General features: G+C 40.1%; 1 protein-coding gene across 1 annotated transcript in view; it reads left to right on the top strand.

The window, feature by feature from the left end:
• gpc5a (glypican 5a) overlaps nucleotides 1–22,528 on the top strand; it is a 142,175-nt gene that overhangs the window by 6,559 nt on the left and 113,088 nt on the right. The window contains exons 3-6 of the mRNA XM_072380757.1: nucleotides 19,333–19,793; nucleotides 19,886–20,119; nucleotides 20,855–20,988; nucleotides 21,127–21,252. Of these exons, the coding sequence (XP_072236858.1) occupies nucleotides 19,333–19,793; nucleotides 19,886–20,119; nucleotides 20,855–20,988; nucleotides 21,127–21,252 (955 nt within the window). The remainder of the gene's footprint in view (nucleotides 1–19,332; nucleotides 19,794–19,885; nucleotides 20,120–20,854; nucleotides 20,989–21,126; nucleotides 21,253–22,528) is intronic.

Below are 22,528 nucleotides of genomic sequence, written 5' to 3'. Positions count from 1 at the left end.
TTGTCACGTGGAGAAGACTCACTGTGGCACAATAGGTATGGGAAGCACGGAGGGACAGAAATGTCTGGCAAGTTCTTAGATCTCAATAGAGTGGAAAAAGAAACCTTTTTTTTGTCGGTCATGTGCAGACAAAAGAATCACAAGTTGAGCATTTAATCCATTGTTCATATCTAGGGAGTGTTCAGTGATGCAGAATTGATTAGGGAATGTTTTCTTATTCATCTTGCGCCAATGCTGGTTTTATTTGAAGTGTTTTGAGATTTTTATAGAAGAGAAAAAGGGTTATGAAATTTACAGATAGGAAAAAAACAAAACAAAAAAAACAAACAACAATTTTGCATCCTAAACACTTGAAATATTATTGCTCCACGTGACTGTTCACAAGACTTTTCTGGTGTACAGGAGTAAAATCGAGGTTCATTCTTTACAGGAAGGATGGGGTGTATTGTATAAGTACAATAGAAGGTTTTGTAATGATTGGCAGCCTACACTGTAATATGTTATATATACTGCATATATAAGAATGCAACAGAAAACAAGAAGAGTGTATCATGTGTTGCAGTCACAGACAGGAAGAAGGATGAGTTAAAAGGGTATCGGCTAATGTGGTCATTTGTCTTGTGCAAAGCCTTCAATTAGGCCTCTTTATATGATGCAGCTGAGGGGAGAAGGGGATGAAGAAATTAGTGGAATGTAGCTGCATAACAGTCTGAAACTCTCAGGAGACAGTGAGAAATAAAACAATCCCATAAAATGCTATTTAAATGTTATTTCCTGGGAGACTTGCACGCTCAGGGTTATGTGCTTGTAAGGGGCCCCCGTTAACATCTTCAAGGGGGTCTTTTATTTACGATAAACGCTCAATACTTTAACAAAATGAGCACCTCAGATTGTGAAAGCAAGCACTGTTGAGTAGCGCTTCAAAGTGCAGCTCATCTCACAGCAAAGGTTAATTCCATTTTTCTCTTTCCTTCAGAGAAATGTACATCAATATCTCATCCTTAAATGAACCTGACTGCCGTCTCTTAGGTCATTTCACGGCCAATAGATAACAGAGTAACTGGGATGGAAAAAATAGAAAGAATAAAGACGAAGATGCTCTCTTATCGTCAGCAGACGGTCTTTGAGCTCTTCAGCACTTCACTTTTTTCCCTGCAGGTCTAGGTGTCAGTAAACCTCTCAGGACTGCATGTTTTCATTTAGAGTCCGTGAGGTTTCTGCACTTTGTCCACACAACGCACAAATATGCAGCCTGCTGAGCAGGGCTTCAGGGGAGGTTTTTAAAAAAATACTGTGCAGGTTTGTCCCACATCCATGGCAACCAATCTGTGCGATCCCAGCGCCCCGTCGGACACAAGTCGTATAAAAGTCAAACAGAGCACACGATGAATCAGCTGTTGAGATGCCTGAGAGAATGTCTGAGGACGGCTGTTGAAATCGCAGCACAACTGTCTGAGAACACGAGATCAAAGGAATGCCGTCCACTGGGAGAAGCGACGATCTGAAGAACTGTTTTCCGGGGAGAGTCTTGCAAGGCACCTACTGTAGGGAGGATTCTTGAATGTTTGTAGATGAAATAATCAAGAATGTGTAATAGCTGTTGCAGTGGCAGGATTCAGTACAAACAAACATCCAGAAGGGATAAAACAAATTTACTTGCAATGTCAATATAAAGTTTTGTTATTCAAGCTCAAAACCTCCTTCAAATGGATGTAAAGCACACTAATTAGCACACAAATCTTGTTTATTAATCCATACTCAAATGGGAAACTATGCACTGGGCCTGTATTTATGTCTGCTGTTATTTCCTGGAGTCTTCCTGAAATCTCAGCAGAGACTGCCTAACTCTTGAGGGTTTTTGCATTTGTATGTCCAAGGATTTATCACTTGAGATAATATGAGATAATTGGTGCCTTTTAAGTGGATTTGAGTCAGTTTAGCTGAGATGATGATCTGGCTCCATGCATGCACAAACACTAGAGTAGTTTTGACCACATCTAAGACCTCATTCATAGCAGTACATGGGTATCAGTCTGCATCGATCTTACCCCAAGCAGAGTGAAGGATTTGGGGTATTTAACCAATGTTGATGGACGTGCATGCTGTCCAACGGTGCTCGGAGAGGTTGAATGCCAATTGTTGGAAATTAATCTTGAGGGTGAAGGGATAAAATTTGATTTTTATGACAAAGAGGGCAAAGCACCGAAAATGATAAAATATAATAAAGACGAAGAAGCCTGAGCCGAAGTTGCACTGGACATTCTTCATTGTTTTATTTCAACACTTATTTCTATTCTATTACAAAGCAGACGTTTTTACACTGTGATTTCAGTCTTTTCTACTGCAGAGCAAAGCTAAAGGACCAGCAAGGATTTGTGATGCACACAGAGCAGTTGCATAACTATATCATGTCCAAGTGATGTCTCTTTAAAAACTGGAAAAATAACTAATATTTGAATGAAAGCAAAAGTGTTTTTTTTAAAACACGTTTTGCACGATTGTACAGTTGCAGTAGTAAGTATTCAACAAGAACAAAGTCAGAATTGTGTGCAAAGCTGAAATGTAAAAATGGACATGGCTCAGTTTCCCATTTTTCAGCTCGAAGTCTCCACCGGTTCGACTCAACCACTTGATGAACAAGTTGAGACTTGCTGTTATAAGTTTAATGCTCCTTCTCCTGTTTCTTGAACGTCTGTGGCATGAACTGCTGCTACCATTAACACTCTGTGGCTTGTGGTCTTCCTTCCAGTCAGTGTGTCATTTAGGTTTTGGGTCTGGCAAGAAAAAACAAAGTTGAAGTCATCGGGAAACACAGGAATCCAACAGACAGAGGCAGTCAGCATTTCCTTTTTTATTGGTATTGCTTCTAATTGCGAGCTTCTGCTTTTTCAGGAGCTCAAGTGGTGCAGTTGAATGCAGGATTAAACGGGCAGCGCTCACTACTGGAATCTCTCAAGTGGAAAGCTAGCCTGTTGTTTTTCAGGATTTGTGATTTACCCCCATAAATGCTAATTGTGCTTCTGTTTACCGGCATTTAAAGGATCCACTGCCCATCTTTCACCGAATTGAGAAAAGAACATAATGTGGGTGGCCCCACAGCTTGAGCGAGAGGGGAACACAGTCAATTGTCAGTTTAGCGCACAGCAAGGGGGGTACAAAGTCTTTTTGACTGCTGCTGATGAGTCATATAATGTACATTTTTTAAATGATTTTCTGTGGCAGAGTTTGTGTTTCAGTGGAGAAATTCTGTTTAAGTCAAGTGAAGTCAGAACACAGTTGGCTCACGCCCCTGTAAACCACAACATCCTGGGTTTAAACCCCATGGAAAAAGTATTTATAATGTGGTTGAAGAAGCAGACAAAATTGAATATTGTCAGCCAGGGAGTTCAACTTAACTTAGTCCTTCCATTATGCTAGCTTCTAAGTACATCCAGTGCTGTTACAACATAGAGATGAAATCATTTTTAGACTATGAAAAAGCTGTGACAATTTGGTTTTGTGAAGTGTTTAACTGCAATGTAACTGTGCTAAAAAGTGTCATATGTTTGAAGAAAATATGAAGAGATATAAGAGTCGATGCTTTCTTATTACATTGAAGTCCACCAATTGGCTACAATATTGATGGGGAAGTGAATGACTGGGATGGCTTTGTCACAAAGCTAATGTTTTAGGTCAGTTCATGCAGAAATGCAGAACGTTTGATGGGATTCACATACTAACAAGCACCACTAAATGTGCTGTGTCATTATCTTATGGGCAAACCTCCTTGACATGTCTGCAGACAGTCTTGTAGACAGGTCTGCGTCTCAGACTGGGTGTTGTCAATCCTGTGGCTTTTATGTTTATTCAGAAAGCCTCTTGTTATTTTAACTAAGTTCTATCAAGTATAAGGTCACTATAACAAGGAGGATCTGCTTCAAACATTATGCTACCTTCCTTTTCCATCCTCTTTTATCTTCACTGAAAATGTACATCACTGTCAGATCTATTTAGAGTATGAACAATTCTCTTGCAGAATAGGTCTACTAGCTTTCTGGATAGTCCCTTGAGACATTGTTGGATTACCAACTGGGGAACTTTCTAGGGCTTCCAAGCCCAATATTAATTGAGTTTGTTTGGGCCTGAAGACAGGTCCTGCTTTCTTTCTTTGTCCTCAACAGAGAGTTTATTAAAAAAAACTTATCTTTATTATTAGAGGGCCATTTAAGGCTGAAATTCATTGTAGTGACTCTTTATATCCTTGTTTTACACATTTATTTAACCATTTTGTCCAGTAACCATTTAAGACTACATTCCTAATGTGAGTAAGTAAATAAGATATATCTATCCATTACACTGTGTTTTTTGAGTATTTTGCTGTGGACCCATGAGCCCAAACTGTTGTATTGTTTTGTCATTGAAAGGGTTCTATGTTAAATGCGCATAATGAAAGTTCTGGCCTGTTTACTTTATTAATTTTGTGTGATTACCAGGACACTCTTTAAGGAATATTGTGCAACAAAGTATTATAAAAGCAGTGTCAAATATATTCTATTTAACTTACTATCCCTTTGCAGTCCACATTTCTCCAAGAATCACAGGTTCAAAACAGTCATTCTCGCCATATGTTGTGCTGTTACCAGCCCTGGGCAGCTCTGAATCACTGGCTTCAGCAGTACAGTGTTAGCTTCCAGTAAAATTTCTATGTTTGTCACCAATTGGCTGCTCGCCTCAGTCAGGGAAAAAATGCAGCTTTTTATAGGACTCTGCATTTTAGGATCCTTTGTCTTGGAAATGAGCTTCCCTCATGTTACTCTCATAAAACAGCAGGCTGGCTTTTTGGTGTATCATATAAAAAGTGTTATGAAAGAAAACTTAATGCTACAGTAATGATGAAAAAGATACCGATTTTACACAATGAAAGGGGGTTGGTGCACAAAATACCACCACAGCATCTTTTTGTAGCTTTCTTTTTTTCTTTTTGTTGTGTCAACATTTTTGGAAGGATGGCAAAGTCTCCCCATCAGTTAGCTTTTTGTGGAGATATTTTAATCTGGTGGCAAGTGGTGGAAAACGTATTAGATGAATTGCCCTGAAATGTTGTACATGCGTTCATATTTCCCTCTGAATTACTCCTAATGACCTGACTGCTGAGTTATAACTTATCCTGTAAAATATATTTCAATACCTTCTTGATGAATTGGCGGCCAGTTGTTTAGATGTTTTTGGCTCTTGGATCAGACACGACTCTTTTAATGTACTTATGTTTCATTTAGTGCTCCCACAAAGTTTACATTTGTGGTGATGAGTGAAGTGTCTCTGCAGACAAATAGATGAGCTGCTGTGAGATGTGGTGCCCAAATTCTTGCTCCTCTCAGAATGAAATGAAAAAGCCTTCATTATTCTTTAGCTTTTTCCTTTTCAGGTTGAAATTTCAATGCACCCATTACTCTGGTTTATGGCTTACTATAAGCATCAGCTGTACTTTGTCCAGTAGCAAACCATTAGTTCCTTTTGTCAAACATTAAAAAGCGATGAATGTATCTAAAACAGGTTCCAGTTGTGACTCACCTTGCAGAGTTGGATTTTTAAAAACTTAAAAACTTAAAAAAAAAAAAAAAAAAGATTTATTTTGCAAATCCTCACAACTGGCCTTTAAATCTATTCCAACCTGCTCTCTGCTCCTTTCATTTAACAGCCTCTTTGTCCTCAAGGTCTACAGCCATCCCCTTTTTGCTGTCAGTCCTACCAGAGGAGTGTTAGTGCGTGTGTGTATACATGTGAGTGTGTATGCATGTTAGCCATTGCAAGGGCCTCTCTCTTCCCACAGAATCTGAGCTCGGCTTTGTGGTTCCAGGCTGGACAGTTGATCCAGGGGAGGACAGAGGGGGAAAAAGAATGCACAGAAGAAGAATAATGACCGACCGAAGGAGAGAAAGTTGGGAGGATGCCAGGTTCTATTGAAAGTCTTTGCGCAGTGTTTGAAGTCAGAGGATGAGGATTTGGAGGAAAGCAGGATTATTCGGAGTCAATACCCTTCAACAGTCAAGGCGTTGGGCCACGGCAGAGACACAATGTCAGACTAGCTGTGGCTGTTTTTTCCCTCTGTCATCTATAGCGGCTCCTGTGTCAGACATACGAGGCACTTTTCTAATCCTGTTACCTTTCTTTTAATGTCCAGAAATTGATGGACACTTCAGAGAATGCACGTGTGTACCTTCTGACAGAGCCTGATGAGGGAAAAGAGATAACTGAAAAGACAATGATAAAATGAAACCACTTTCATATCCGACGGTTACATATGGAGCGACATGCAGATGAGTCCAAAGGCCTGGAAAAACTCTGGGTCTGTGGAGGGGAACTAATTCTGACTATCAGAATCTGTAATGCTCAATAATGAACATGTTCTTTGTTTAATCCGTTCACTAGTGTGAATATTTCACTTTCTGGTGACTGGGATGGCTGTTCAAAGCCAAAAAAAAAATGCATGAAATATGACCTCTGTGAAAACTAAATTTCCATTCCTCTCCTTTCCTTTGCTAAAGCAATTTTTCTATCTTTTGTAAGATAGCTAAAAGTGTCAGAAACTGTGACTGAAAATCTTCCCGTCAACTTGGAGTTGCCTCAAGCATTTCCAGATTGTTGTTGATTTTATCACTGCAGCATCGAAATAATTAACTTAAAGTAAAAATTAGCTTTGTAACATAAAGACGTCTATGCTGTCAAATCGGCCATACTTAAATTTATGATGTTAGCAACAATGTTTATGTTAGCAACAACAGAATCTCTTAAACATTTTCTGATACAACCATGTGGTGTTGGACATACTTTGGTCAATGAATTGATCTCCCTCCTGTGTCTGTACGGTGGTCCAGTTAACAGGACAGATGGAACTGTAGCATGACTCGGCTGTTCATGTAACCTGTAAACTGTTCTTTTTCAATTGATTTTCATTTAAAAAAAACAACTTAGAAATGTGCTTCTCTGGCTTTAATTCAGCTGCCTCTGTGTTGAATCTGCAGAGCACCACCTACATTCTCCTAAAGGCAAGGTTAAACACCCTGTATGGTCCACATACGATATTGTAGAAACCACTCTTGATTTCTCGCTGGGTGGAGCTTTAGTGTTAATTGTGCTGTGAGGAAACAATGAAATGGTATGAGGAGAGGTCAGCATAAGCTAAATGGAGAAGGCGTTTTTTGAGCTGAGAGTTGGCCCTTGGATTTCTAACATTGTTTAAAGCAAAAGAAAGTGAATACATTACCATTCTGATACAAACACGCCCTGTGTCCCAGTTACACTTCAAAAGCCAGAGGATGGTGCTTTGTTGAACTAAGATTAGCTTTACTATAGAAACATAACAGGGTTTATTTATGTTCTGAAAGTATGAATATACATTGTATACATGTATTTTATATATCTAAAATTTGACTGCTAAATGCTAATTTTTTCAGTAAACTTTCTTCACTTCAATTCTCAGTCTCAATCTTCTAAATAAGTTATTATTTGCCATGAAATATAGACTCGTGAAAAAAAAGTATATCCTCTTTCAATTATTTAATTGTTTAATTAAATTATTTAACAAAAACCAAAGCAGAAGCAGTGAGTGTAAAAACTAAGTGCCCCACACGATTCAACAGGTTGCAGAACCATCTTTAGCAGTAGTAATCGTAATCGTTTGCTGTATGACGCTGTCGGTCTCTCACATTATGTGGGCAAATTTTTGTGCTCTTCTCTTCACAAAGTTACTTCAGTTAATTGAAATTTTCTTTTTTTCAGCCATTCTATAGTAGATTTGCTGCTGTGTGTGGAATCATTGTTCTACTGCATGACCCAATTTCAGCCGAGCTTTAGCCGTAAGGCAGATGGCTTCACATATGACTCTCGAACTGAGGATTCATGGTCAACTCAGTGACTGTAAGATGTCCAGGTCCTGTGGCTGCAAAACAAGCCCAAACCATCAACCCTCCACCACAGTGTCTAAAAGTTGTTATGAGGTGTTTGTTCTTATACGCTGTGTTTGGTTTTCACCAAATATATTGTGTTAACACACATATGAATGCTCCAGACAGGCAAACTGCCAAAACTTAGTTTTTATTAAATAAATAATAAGACTGTGTAATATATCAGCGTTGCTGTTCATCTGTCTGTACCACCTCATTCTAAGACCTGATAAAAACCAGATTTTTTTTATTATGTCCTGATAAATGAAACTTCAGAATTGAAACAGTGGTCAACTTCTTTTCTCTTTTGCTTTGTGTCATTGATTTAGAATCACAAAACCAAAAGTATGTACATTCACTGCTGTCTTTTTCCATAAATAGCTTTTTTTTTTTAAACTGCTTGTTTGAAACGAACTGCTGATTCTGCTTCACTGTTGGCATGTGTGTGTATGTGTTTAGCATACATCTGTTCAGGATATCCTTTTCAGTTGTCACACCTTTTCTAATCCTTGATACGTCCTTTAAGTGGACATCGGTAGTTGTGCATGCTTGTCTTTCTCTACCTCACAATTAGTCTCTGTCCATTTAAACATACACATGTTCACTGTAGACTGCACTGCAGCCACTCGCTGCATAGAGATGTGCCCTAAAAATACACCCTCTTGTCAGCACTTTACATTGTCTCCTGTGTGCCTGTTTGAAATGGAGATTTATGGCTACTGGCTGTTGTCCTAAGGCCATTTTCGAGATTAGATGATTCTGTGCTCTGCTCAACAGGAAGCCTTTATGACAGATTTAAACCATGTTTTTTTCCTTTTATAGATTTTACATAGTGTTGAACAGTGGAAAGACTTGCAGGGTGATTTGATGTTTATGCAGGAGAGCTGACTGTACAGCTTAAGAAATGCTTTAAGTTGGCAGTGTGCAGAAAAAGACTCTCCACCCAAACCATGGTACCTAAATTTAGTGGTAAGTCAAGTGAATGTTTTTGGCAGTAATTGATTCTTTTTCTGGAAGTAGCCCTCCAGTTAAACCAGGATTCTTTCAGTAACTCAGATGTCCAGTTTAAGGCTAAACCAGGCACGAATTAGGAAAATGAATACTTTCTACCACCGATGGTGACAAGAAACTAAAACTGCAATACAAAAATAGTGCAGTTTTAATGATATCACATTTGTTTGTGATGTTTTTATTGATCTGCAGCTCTCTAGGATGGTCCTCTTTGTGTTGTTCTTCTCTGTTTCACCATAGTTGCTTGGAGAAGACAAATCACTTCTGTCATTCAGGTGGAAGGAAGTATTTCCTAAGTAAGGAAGGAGCCTCAAGGGATTAGGCTGCAGTCATCGGGGGAATGAAATGCTGAACACAGAAATACACCAAGCCTACTGTCTGCCCCCACCCTCCTTCTCTCGTCCTGTCTTCTGCTACATAGCAGATATAATGGCATAATTGTACTGCTTATCATTAGTATCCTGACACGAATGACAAATGATTGTTTTTGTTTTTGTTTTTAACAGGCCACAAGTGCAGTCATGTATAGGCATCTGTTCACAAAAAACATATTTCTTAGGCCAGAGGAGATATTTCTCTCTGTCTCTGTAATACAGATTATGCATGTTTCAGGGAAAAAGAAAAATGTGCGTTACGTCCCAAAAGAGACCAAAATCAAGCCTGTACTCTATTTTGTTCTGGAACAACTCTCAATTTACTTGAACATGCCATGGTTTGGCATGTTAGGCAAATTTTTTCAGAATGAGAAGGGGTTAACCGCTGTGTAGGTAAACCACATCATGTTAGCTGAAGAACATTTTTAAGAGCAGTCACTGCTGAAAACTAGCTAACTACTAATTTCAGTAAGGCCATGCCTGTTTGAAGAGAAGTTTATCAGTGACATAATGACATAACTGGCTTTTTTTGTAGGCCAGTCAACGGGGTAAAATGATCATTTCTTTATATATCTAATGTAATTATTCAGTTCAATAGAGTAATTACTGGCATGCTGTGTGCAGCAGGCACTCTTTTCAGGCTTATGGCAGCCCTGTTGGCTCCTTCACGAGCATCTGACAGCTCCCCGAGGCCAGCCACAGGAAACCCTCAACAGCCTCACACAGAGCCACCTTTGAAAGCTAATGAAAGCTTTATTATGATATTATTCTTTCACTGGCTTTTTAAACCATGGCAGCTCGCCTTCTCTTGCTTTTTGAATGGATTTCTGTGTGCGCACTCTGAACAAAATCTTTACAAGTCAATGTGTGCTAAACCTGACGTATGTTTCTACATGTCCTTCATGTGTGAAGTCATGTTTGACCTCAACATACCGCACACACAGACACACAGTCTTGTTTCCATTACATTACAGTGTCTTACATTCATTTTCAGGAGACATACCTGAATGCCAGGTCCCCACAACGTGACTGTGTAAACAGATCATGGCCTCAAAAAATGAGTAAGAAGAGCATTCATATACACTCTCACTTCCCTACAAGACGCACTTGTGCCCCACTTTATTGACCCTCTCTGCTTCTTTTCCTGAACGGCATATTAAAGGCTATGTTCACAGCGAAGCTCCGTGCTCTTTGAAGTGTTCAAAAGCTGCAACAGATCCTCAAATATTGACTTTTAAGCCTTCTGGAGGAAAGAGCGAGTAGAGAAAGAGAGAGCAGAGGGAGACTGGCAGGAACAGGGCTCATACAGAGACAGAGAGAAATCTTTGTTGTTGTAGCTCAGGTAGGCGTTGTCAGATTCATGAAATGAAGGCCAAGTTTGCTTTGGCTAAACATGTGTTTGTCAAATGCTAATATATAAGGCATGGGGCATGTTTATTGATATGAAGAGGAAGTATGGAGAGATACGGCCTGATGGTGAGCTGACTTCATGCAAGTGAAATGGATTAATTCCTTTCCTTTTCCTTCTCTTGCCTCTAATACATAGTTATAAGCAAATAAATCCCAGGAACCCCCCCCCATCACCACCACCAAAAAATTCTCATTTGAGAAGCCCTGAGCCAGAGCAAACCTCTGTAACACCTCTGACCGGGCGGCTGTACAGTGCCTCCTTTATTTAAACTGAAGACAGAAAGAAAAAGAAAACACTTTAATTCTTTTTAAATTTTTCTCTGTCATTTATCGGTAAAAGTGGTTTGTCTGTTGCCTAGTTGAGAAAGTGGCAGGGCTGGTGTTCAGAACGTTGAATCTTTTGTAAAGAAACATTTGGATGGGAGTTATCAGATTTGGACATCTCTAACTCTTTCCCCCCTCCGTATGCATGCTTTTGCACGTCCGAACACATGCAAACACACGCGTCGCATGAAAGGCCCGCTGTTTCTCTGTGGTCTGTTTATAAGTCAGAGCAGGCAGGTATGCTGAGATATCACAAGCTCTGAAGAACACTTTGTACTTCACCTGAGTCTCCAGCAAAATCAGGGCTGTCTTCTAGGCAACGCACGTGTTTTTGTTATGCAGAGTGTGAATCATTTGCTTTATCTGTTTTCTTATCCTTCCTCTTTCTGTTACACATTTGTTTGCTTTCTGCTACATGTGGCATAACACTCATCTCAAACCTGTACAACTCTATGTTAAATTGTATTCCTCCCACTCACCCCAGACCAGCATGCCTGTGTGAAAATGTGTCATGACTGTGCCAGAAAAGCAAAATTGAAAACAATTCACAAAACGCTGATTGTCCTGCATTTTGGCAAATCCTTCTTGCAGAGATTACACGCAGTCTTTTCATTTTTTTTTTTTTTAACGGTAACCCAGTCAGAATGAACCAGTCTACAGTCTGAGAGGAAGGCAGCTCATGCAGTAAAAACAACCTAATTTGTTAATAGTTTAACCTAAAGCAAGTTTGCATATGTTTTTGGAAATGGCGAGTCATATAAAAGCAAAGTAAATCCTTGATTCATGCCAGATAACATGAAAAGAAACGGAAGTCACACATACTCTGGTAGAAGCACATCTGGCAACACTTTTGTTTTTTGTTGTTTTAAGAGAATAGGATTTTTTATTTTTTTCGTAGAATGAGCAGTCTCATGTGATACCAACTCAGACTATATTCAGACTTTAAAAATGTCCATAAGGTTAATTTTCAGGCTAACAGTATTGTTTAATTTGAGGTTAATGCACAAATAAAATGCATGCTTTAGCCACAACATAGAAACCAGCTGCCTAATATTATTCAAGGCCCCTTTGAGTCACCCAAACAGCTCTGACCTGTTGAGGCCTGGACTTCCTCAGACTTCTGGAGGTGTCCTGTGGTATTGGGCAGCTGAGATGTTGATTCACAGCTGATTCTTTAAGTGCTTTAAACTGTGAGGTTTGGACTTTCACAGCCCACAGATGCTCAATGAGCTTGAAATGCGGATATTCTGTAGGCAAGATCATCGCTTTGAATTGTTATTTATGATCGGCACACAATTCTTTTTTCATGTTTTTATAGTGTGCCTGCCGAAGAGTCACCACGTTCACAAATACCATTGCCATGAAGTGGCGGTTGTGGTCTGTAACAATGTTTAGAGAGGTGGGTGTGTCAAAGTTAACATGCACACAAATGTCAGAACGCAAGGTTTCCCAGCAGAACATTACCCAGATCACCAAACCGCATCTTCTGGCTTGCCCTCTTCTTATAAAGTGCATCTTATCTAGATATATGATTCACACGCACTCACCCATCCACAGAAGGTTAATTTAAAAGCATGATTTAAATGGTTATGGTTCAGTTTAGATGCTCACATGTGCATTGAGTACTCCTACTGATCTGTGGGTAAGCATCCAAAAATACAGATATCTGGAATATACCTTGTGTTCTGCCATCTTTTCTTATAGTTAGTATAAAGGATTTCAGCATTTTGGGCAGCAGTGGCTCCTCAGTTGGTTGGGTCGGACGCTGCCGGCTTGCCCTCCACACGCACATCGGTGCGCTTGAGTGTCCTTCATCCTGTTATCCTTGTTGGATAGTAATCACTGAATACCATTTTAGCCACTTTCAGTCACTCAGATCCTTCTACTCTCCCATGTTGCTCGTTACTTGCTCCATGACAGTTCACTAGCTACTAACACAATCCACAGCTTCTATTGTGACGAGATAATCAATGTTACCCATTTCCCCTGTCAGTGGTTTTAATGTTGTGGCTGACAGTGTAGTCTAGTGTGTAGATAGATAATATTTTAACTTGAAATCTGGTTAACTGGAGCTATTCTTTCTGATGAATTTTATCTTCCCAAATATCCTGTCTTTTAAATTCATTCGCAGTATGATGCATTGATATAGATGTTAAAAAAAACCAACTATTTAGATATTTTTTAGTCTCTCGACAGTCAGCGTTTGACCTTGACTGTTTTTCAGCCACCACAAACATTTCTGCTGAAACTTTGCCACCAGACTCCATCCTGGAATGACAAAGAGTGCGGGTGCTTTGTTTTCATCCTCTGACAATCAACAAAGAACACATAGTTTTCTGTTTACTGTACTGACTGTGCCACCCTGGAAGTCTTTGACTTGCTGTGTGTGTTCTTTGCTTTGGGATGAGCTGAACCCAGAGCACCACTGACTCATCCTCTCTAGATGGAGAATGGCCTTTTCTGCAGCCTATCAGATGTCACCGGGCTCCTCTGTTGTGGTCACAGCCATTGAATTGAGGATGAATCACATTAATAAAAGCCATCTTTGCGTTGCTCCGCAGCTCAGCTGAGGTCAGCTGGTGGCATTTGAGAGCTTCAAACCTGAAAACATTGGCAAGCTTCAAACAAAGTAGCTCATGTTGATGTGTTCCTTTCAAGCATTATAGTCCACCTTTTGGGATGCATCTCAGTGGAGTTCTTTTACTGTGTCATTCCTGCCTGAGTGCAAGTGAGTGAGAGAGAGCAGAAGCTTGAGGCCTTTTGTCTGTTTTTGAAGTATCTTCAGCTACAACAACTCGTCTTATTTCTCATCCTGCTGACTGATTCTTTTCCTCAGTGATAGTCTATGAATACAAAAATGTTCACACGCAGTGCCAGCACAAATGCCTGTTAAGCCTTTTGTAGCACCACTTATAAGTTCTGCAGTTACAGCACAACCAGCGTGACCTGGAAAACACAGAAAGTCACAGGACAGATCATTCTCACTGCCAGCACAGAAACAGCTCTCTGTCTGGACCTTGATGTAAAAATAGTACTGTATTTGTTTGAATGGATTGTGGTCACATTTTGGGATTTGTAGGTGACATCCACAACAAATCAGGGTCACTAAGAGGGAGAGTGGTCCTCTTCAGCATTTCAACCTGAACAGGTGATGCCAGTGCATAGGATCTGTTCAAATCTTTAACTCTGCTTCAGATCGTCAGAGTCAGTTTCACCGACTCTGCTTATCCAGCATGTGTTGCCCTCTTGTGGTAAAAGCAGTACACAGCACCCTCTTAAAACTGGCTCAACAAACATTAATTCTTCTATTTCATTACATGTAATACGTGATGGTGAAATATCTTAAATCTGCCTCTTATTGGTCATCCTCTTAATTTGTATTGATATATCCCAGTTGTTTCCCCAATCAGATTCAGACATAAAAGGATTTTTTTTTCTAGTTTTCTACCAACTGCCAGATACCCTGACTTTAAGTGTAACTCATCACTCAGTTAACTACTCCTGTCACAGTTAACCAGATCATCCTACATTAAAGAAAATGAGGAGTGCTGCAATTATAGGAGAAAGGAAGAAAATAGGATCAAATTTAAAAGCCTTTTAGACATGGAGACAAGTTCATCTATGAAGGAATTTGACTGATGGGGCTTTATGACTGGTATATAATAGCCAATATATCTGGGTGATAGCCTGGGATACTTGAGCTTTCAAGCAATAAAATGTTCATATATTTAGCATGCTAGTAGACAAGAGAGAAATGCATGCTGTGTGTTGGGTGGAATGCTGTAATGGCTTCTTATGGTACACAGGATGGAATTAAAGTTACTCTCGTCCCACAATGTCTTCAGCTTTAAGCAGAAAAGGCCTCGGATCAAACCAGAAAATTGCTAATAGGATTATAATGAAATATGCTGAAATACATTAAATCTGAAAACTGTACAACATAAGTACTCTTCTTATTACTTTTCCCCCCTCTGTATCTTGTCTTTGTGCTGTGTTATGGCTCTTCTATCCTCATTGTGTTGGCTGCCTTTGCCCTGCTGTTTTTTCTGCTCTGAAGTTGTGTCACTTTGTGTTTTTTTTTTCTCTGTTCATTGTTAATGGCTTGCTTCAATTCCAAATCTCAAATCCACAAATCCTTTAAGCACATCCATTTTACTCTTTACATAGTTAGAAAACCTCACCAAGTCTCCATGAAACGACACATGCATACACACCAATGCATATAACGCCATGTACTCTTCACCTTGCATCACCCGATATCCTGATAACACCGGATATTTTTGCCCATCAATTTTCATACGTTTTTTTAATTTTTACCTTAAATCCAGTAAAGATGTGGTTATTCCAAAGGAAATTACACTCTCCCACAACAGCCTCTGACCTGCTTGAAATCACTCTTCTGTTGTCTAGGTTTTTCTTTTTTGACTTATTTACATCACCACGTAACATGTTTTTTTTTTTTTGTTTAATTCCTTCCTAGCTGCTAGTCTGGCAGTCTTCAAACAAAGCTAGTTAGGGTGGAGTCAGGGAAGAGCTTGGTGGGTGTAATCTCCATGATGAGAAGATGTGATTTTCCTCAGTATAAACAAAAATTTCCTTTGTGTTGATGTGTCTAATCTTCCATCTCATGGTGTTTGATTATATTTTTAACCCTTCACTTCTGTGTATAAGCACTTTTTATCAATAAACGGGTGACACCATTAATATTAAGCGACATGTTTCTAAAAATAAACTTTTAATTGAGTTTACTGGGTTTTTTTTCCAAAAAAGCACCTTGCATAAAAATGTATTGTGAACATCCCATCTAGCAAACCTTCCTGACCCCAAAATAAATTTCCTCTACCTGTAAACGAGCATGAAATGGGCCCCTTACTGAGTTGTTTAGTGAAGAGTAAGAAGCAGCTCAAAGAGTGCTTGATCACGCTGGCTCAGCCTAATCGCCCTGTTCCTCCCCTCACCAGAAATGCAAACATGCCTGCTGCTGCTCTTATCTGCTGGGTCATTGACACTCGAAACTCACACAAGCTAAACAGGCTCACATTATTGCGTACCCTCATCAGCTCTGCTTTTAACAGGCTTTTAACGTCCAGATGCTTTTAGAAATGTCGGAGTTGTTCCATGCAAATGAATATACAATTAGAAATGTTATTGTGTAGCTACCATTTGATTGTGGTTTTTTTTAGTTTTTCAGCTAGGAGCCCATATACTATTCCCTGAATAAAAGGACAGCTGTGACAGTCGAAATCTGCTTCATTATCTTTTTTCCATATTTTTTTTCTCTCCGTATTGTAATTCTGTCCTCAGGCTTAACCAGAAACCTTGCCCCTGGGCAGGTCTTCAAGTATGAGACTCTGCCTCCCACTGACTCTGCTGAAAAATAAGATAATTAATGTTTGAATGATTAGCAACTTTTGTGTGGAGACACTAACCATAATTAATTCACTAAATTACTTACCATCTCAATCAGGGATGTCCAAAGTCGGTCCTTGAGGGCCGCTATCCTGCAGGTTTTCAATGTTTGCCTGCTTCAATCCACCTGATTCAGGTGAAATGGATCTCTTCAAAACATTGTTACGTTCTGCACAAGCCTGCTAATGATGCATTGATCTGAATCACAAATGTTTTTCGAAGTATATTAACTATTTTGTTTACAGTAGAACATAGAAAATATATCAAATGGTAAAAGTGAGACTTAACTTGAATTCAGTGGCCACAAAATGTTGTAAAAGTTGTTATGGCGCAGACAAAAGGCTGGAAAAGTAAGTGGTGCGACCCTGCTAGAAAACAGCTGGAGAAACATGTTGAAACTAATTAGGTTAATTTGCAACAGATCAGTTACATGATTGGCTATCAAAAGAGCACCTTAGAGAGGCTCAGAAGTAAAGATGGGCAGAGGTTTCAGCAATTTCAGAACAATTATCCTCAATATGGATTTCCAAAGGCTTTGAATATTGCATAATCTACAATACAAAACACTATCAAAAGATTCAGAGAATCAGGAGACATCTCTTTATGCAAGAAGCATGACTAGAAATCAATGTTAGATCCCCATCATTTGGGACAACTGGTTAAGTTGGTGCCCCATGCACAGAGGCTGTAGTTCCTCGATGCAGCTGGAGTCCTTTACTGCATGTCTACCCACACTCTCTCTGCCCCCTTTCTTGTCTAACTACTTTCGTATAAAGGTCATTAGTGCCCCAAAAAAAACTTTAAAGAAAAAAAAAAGATCTTCTGGCCCCCACAGATCACCGTGCCATCCACAAATGCAGGTTAAAGCTTTACCAGACAAAGAAGAAGCCATATCTGAACGTGAAGCGCTGCCCACATCTATTTGCCAAAGCTAATTTCAAATGGTGTATGGTAACATGGATGAATGGATTTCAGATTCTTGTTGCACATCACAAACACCACATCCTCCAGACCTTTTCAGGAGAGGCTTTGCGTATTTCAGCAAGTAAATCCTAAACCATATACAGAATCTATTACAACAGCATGGCTTCATAGTAGAAGAGTCCAGGTGCTGGAGTGAGCTGCCTGCAGTCCAACTGCGTCATGAAGTGCAAAATACAACAAAGAGAACCCAGGTTTGTTGAGCAGCTAGAATGCTGTACTTTTCTGGAAATTAGGTTATTTATTTACCTGCTCAGTTAATAAGTTAGTTAATGTTCAGATTGATGTTGATTTTGGAAGCATATTAAGAAAGTGGTGTGAGATTAAACAGAGAGAGGTTTGTTTACTGCACAGATAGGAGGTTTGATAGGTGGGATTCATTAAATCCACAATCTATTGTGGTAAAAGTCCCTTCCCTGAAACATGTGCTATAATCCCTGTGGGACCCATTCTAACTCTGTCTGTTCTGCTTCATTAAACTGGGGGTTGTAAAAATCTTAAACTGTACTCCATGAGCACATATCTCTACCTCTGATTCTCTGCGTGTTTGAATTTCTTTTTCATGGAGACACACAAGCAGACACACTGCACTTCCACAGCTGCTGTTCTTGTTTGTGCCACTCTTTACTCCTCCTTCTGACCAGAGAGCTTGTTGAGTGGGAGGTGCAGTTTTCGTTCTTCAGTCACACATAAACATGCTTCTTTTAGTCTAAGATCTTGTTAGACTTAACACATCCACGCAAGATCACAGAGGACCTGAGATAAGATTCAGTTCCTGGCACCTCCGGGTTTAATGCTCCCACTTGAGACATTCTGCCTGCAGGCATACCAGACCCCTCTCTGTTCCCCCTCACAGTCACCCTCACTAGGGGGCTTTTGGTCAATCTTTCCACATGGGTGCATATTATACAGCATTGGACTATCTAAGCCCTCATCACATTGGCTGCCCCTTCTCAGACTCTCAGCCCCCCTGGGCAGCTCCAAATGTTCACCCCGACTGTTTCCTCACAACTCATGACAAGCACATGATGTGAGAATGGCCATGGCTCAGGTATTAGCTGAAAAAAGAGACTAAGGAATAGAGGGAGACATTGTTGTGCCAGTGAAACATTTTTTATTAGGCTAAGATTTTTACTCCCTGTTTGACAAAGCAAGTCCAGCTGGCTAAACTTGTTTTCTCATCTCATGTTGACAGAAACTGAGTTCCGATGTGTTGTGTGATGCTCAATTGTCAAAAACACTGAAATGTTCACCTTTTTCAGAGTGACAAGCGACTAACACAAGAAAATAAAACAACTGACTTTTATCCATAACGATCTTTCTGAATGCTGGATATTTCTTCCTGTACCACTACAGCCCATCTTAAAAGGGTCCAACTCGCCCATCCTGAGTGATAGCAAGTCCAAGTCCAAGTATTTGTTCTGTATGCAAATAATTGAACATTATTCTAATTTATTCACAGAAATTACTTTTTCATATATCCTTTTATTTATTGCCATCATCTTCTTTATTGTTTATTCTCCATCATTTGATATTTTTAATCGCTGCCTTTTGAGTCAACTGCCATTGCTCAGCTGTGATTTAAATGGTTTAGTCACATTGCACACGCTATAGTTCTGTTCATATGTTATCACAGCTGTCCCTACTCTAATGTATTGTAGCCTCCTCATTGTTATTTTCTTTGTCACCACAACTTTTGATTAAAAAAACAACTGCTTCTCCTCATGTAGTCTGTCTTCTTCCTGGAAAGATGCAGGGAGGCTCTCTTCTTTTTCTCAGATTCTCAACAGGCTGCTAAGCCAACCTGATGCTGAAGATGATAATATGTCTAAATTGCTTCCAGCCTCTCTCTAATCTTTTGTCTCTATGTCTTGATTTTTCTTCTGTTTTGCATCCTATAGAGACCTTTGAGGCTCTGATGAGACAGGCGGAGAATCACACTAATGCTGTCCTCCAGATGTCTTACCAGAACTTGGCTGATCAGGCTGTGGGCCCAGTGGGGGAACTCTTCACTGACATTGGTCTCTTCCTGCTGGGCTCTGAACTCAACGTTGATGAGTTTGTGCAGCGATTCTTTGACTCTCTCTTCCCTCTGGTCTACAATCATTTTATAAACCCAGACCTCAGCGACATATCATCAGGCTATGCTGAGTGTGTGAGGTCATTAAGCCGTGATGTCAGGCCATTTGGTGTGGCGCCGGGCCTACTTGCTGATCAGATTGCTCGCTCTGGGGTCTATGGGAAGCTTCTGCTTCAGGCACTGCATCTCGGCATTGAGGTCATCAATACCACAGACCACTTACAGCTGAGCCGTGAGTGCAGACGGGCCCTGCTCAAGATGCACTACTGTCCTCATTGCCAGGTAAGGATGCATTCTCCGGAGTGAGTGTATTGATCTGAATTAATTAAACATTTTTACTGGCAGCACTGATCCCACGGTAATTTTCTCCACAGGGATTAACCAAGTCCATGCCCTGCATGGGTTACTGCCTCAACGTGATGCGGGGATGTTTTGCGAGCATGGCAGAGATTGACCCCCACTGGAGAGAGTTTGTTCACTCGCTGGAGGGTCTTTCGGCAAGGATGCATGGTGCTCAGGATTTGGAGCAAGTGCTGCTGGGAGTTCACATGCTGCTTCATGATGCTGTCGGACATGCTAAAAAAAATGGACCTCGCCTCACAGCACAGGTTTAGACTATCAGGAAAGATTTAACATGTTGCTTCAGATGGCAAATTTTAAAGAAATGATCCTGGGGCTCTGTAGGAGATGAAAGCAGGGTCACCTGCAAAATCTGATAAAGCATATCTTTTTATTTTGTAGTATGCTGTCATTACAGCTGTTTGCTCCATGTCAGAGAGGCATGTAGTGTTAGAACTAAAGATGCACTCCTTCAAATTGTACATATGTTACACAAAATAGATTAGTCAGCCCAGACAGGGCCTAAATTGCCTTGAAATACATCAACGTGAGCAGCTGCAAGGAATTCAAAAAATCTTTAAACCTACTCACAGAACTTTATAGAGACCAAACTACTACTACTCAACTTATTCATCTTTTATAGGTGTTGACCAATTATCATCACATGCATAAAGGTGGAATCATACAATGATTTTCTCACATATGAATGCTTCAGGGTGTTTGTTCCTCAGCTACAAAAACTTTGCTGTACTAATTGAAACACTACAGCTCCATCTAGTGGACGAATGAAGTGCTGCCTTTTGATAGACTTCACATGCAGTACAGTCAGAAATTGGAAATGAACGGCTTGGTTGGCTTTAGTATAAACATCTGTCACTCAGCCTTCTAAAACAAGGACTATTTGTCAGGCACCAGTAAAGCTGAACGAGATTTGCAAATATTTAAATGCATGTTCCTCCCTCAGTGTTTAGACTTCAATTTGTGTCTGTCTCATTGGATCTTAGGTTCACAAAGTGTGTGGCCAGCCAAGCAGTAAGCCTGCACAGTCTGTCAGCATTCAGCACAGCAGCAACAGAGAATCCATCCCACTTAAAGCTCCCATCAGAGTGTCAGGAGACTCACTGGCAAGCAGGAGAAGGTTAGTAAGAGAGAAACATGTGTGCACACAGAGAGAATTGTCAAGCAGAGAGAACTTTTTTTGGTTTGTTTTTAGTTTACGATTAATATCCAAAATCCCCAAAAAATGTGTGTCTGCATATGACTGTCTCTTCTTCAGGGAATTTCTGAATAGTCTGCGCCTCCACCGCACATTCTATGGTGGCCTGGCGGATCAGCTGTGTGTGAGTGAACTTGCAGCAGGTGATGATCCATTCTGCTGGAATGGAACGAACATCGTAATAAGGTTTGTTTAAAATCCCCTTTCAGTCTGGTAAAATTATCTTAAAATACCTGTCCATGGCATACCCAAAATAAATGGAGAGCTATTCAGGACAGTATGAAGTAAATTTCGAAAGCCAATAATAAACTTCTGATTATCTAAACCCGATTGTTTAAGAGGTTAGAATGGATTAATGACAAAGATGGACTACAAATCAAATACAAAGAACATCATGGTGCCACTGCCACAACAGCTTCTTTTCAAAGCTTTTTTTCTAAAACTAAGTAGGAGGGATCCTGAGCCAACTTTTGAAATATAGCCCCCATGTCTTGTATGGAAAAATCCAGATTTTATTGCTTTCGAGTATTTCCTATAATTCTCCTTACAGACGGGCATGTTGTCAGAGATCTACACTAATTGAAGAGCATTATTTCTTACAAAATCCAGATGCACACAGACCTTCACTCTTAGTGTAGTTTAATATAAGTTGAAGAATGACCATGAACGTTGTTTTGTTTCAGCAGTTCATTTGATAGATTCACATGCAAAATATGCAGCTAACAAAGAAGTAACCTATTGTCACTTGCTATAAAAAGATTATTGTGTCAGGCATCTGATTTCTGGTTTACAGTTGAATCAAAAGTTTTTTTTTTGGGTCCAGACTTAACTGATCTGTCTCGTAATTCAAAACCTCCCCAGTTAACTAGTTACTTTCACTAACAAGGGTAATATCATGGCAGAGGTGATGTTATATGTGTACACTGGCCTAGCTTTTTCTTCAGAAATTTCTCACTGTGCCCCCTGACACAGGTTGACTGCTTATGTCCCATTTGACCCTGATAAATGCACCCACTAACACACATACAGACCCCCCCCCCAAACAAGATGACATTGATGCAGAGTTCATCTATGAGCTGTTAGTGCCCACAGACATAGATCTTGGATATGGATGGTTGTGAACTGGAGCAGACACACTCCGGCCGTTTTCATGGTATCAGTCAGCGGCCTTGTCTCCATTACATCACAGCTCTCGATCTCACACCTGCTGTCATCACTCAAGGACTCCCTCATAAATCCTCAATCTGCGGTTGTTCCTCTTAACTGTCAGCTGCTGTCTGCACAGCAGAAACAGAAGGTGGGCCGTTGAGGTTGGAGTTGCCAGCTCGGGTTAGAAGGCCTGTGGTAATGGATGACAGCCATGATCAGGTTGTTTCACAGCTGTGTGTGAAGGTTGGAAAGATGAGCAGGGAAAGCAAAAGGAAGGTTTTTCACCATCTTTTTAGCAATCAAAAAAGGTTCT

The sequence above is a fragment of the Leuresthes tenuis genome, unplaced genomic scaffold, assembly GCF_036924035.1.
Source record: "Leuresthes tenuis unplaced genomic scaffold, fLeuTen1.0.hap1 SCAF_2, whole genome shotgun sequence".
NCBI classification, from domain to species: Eukaryota; Metazoa; Chordata; class Actinopteri; order Atheriniformes; family Atherinopsidae; genus Leuresthes; species Leuresthes tenuis.
This window is presented reverse-complemented; position numbering and strand designations above follow the sequence as displayed.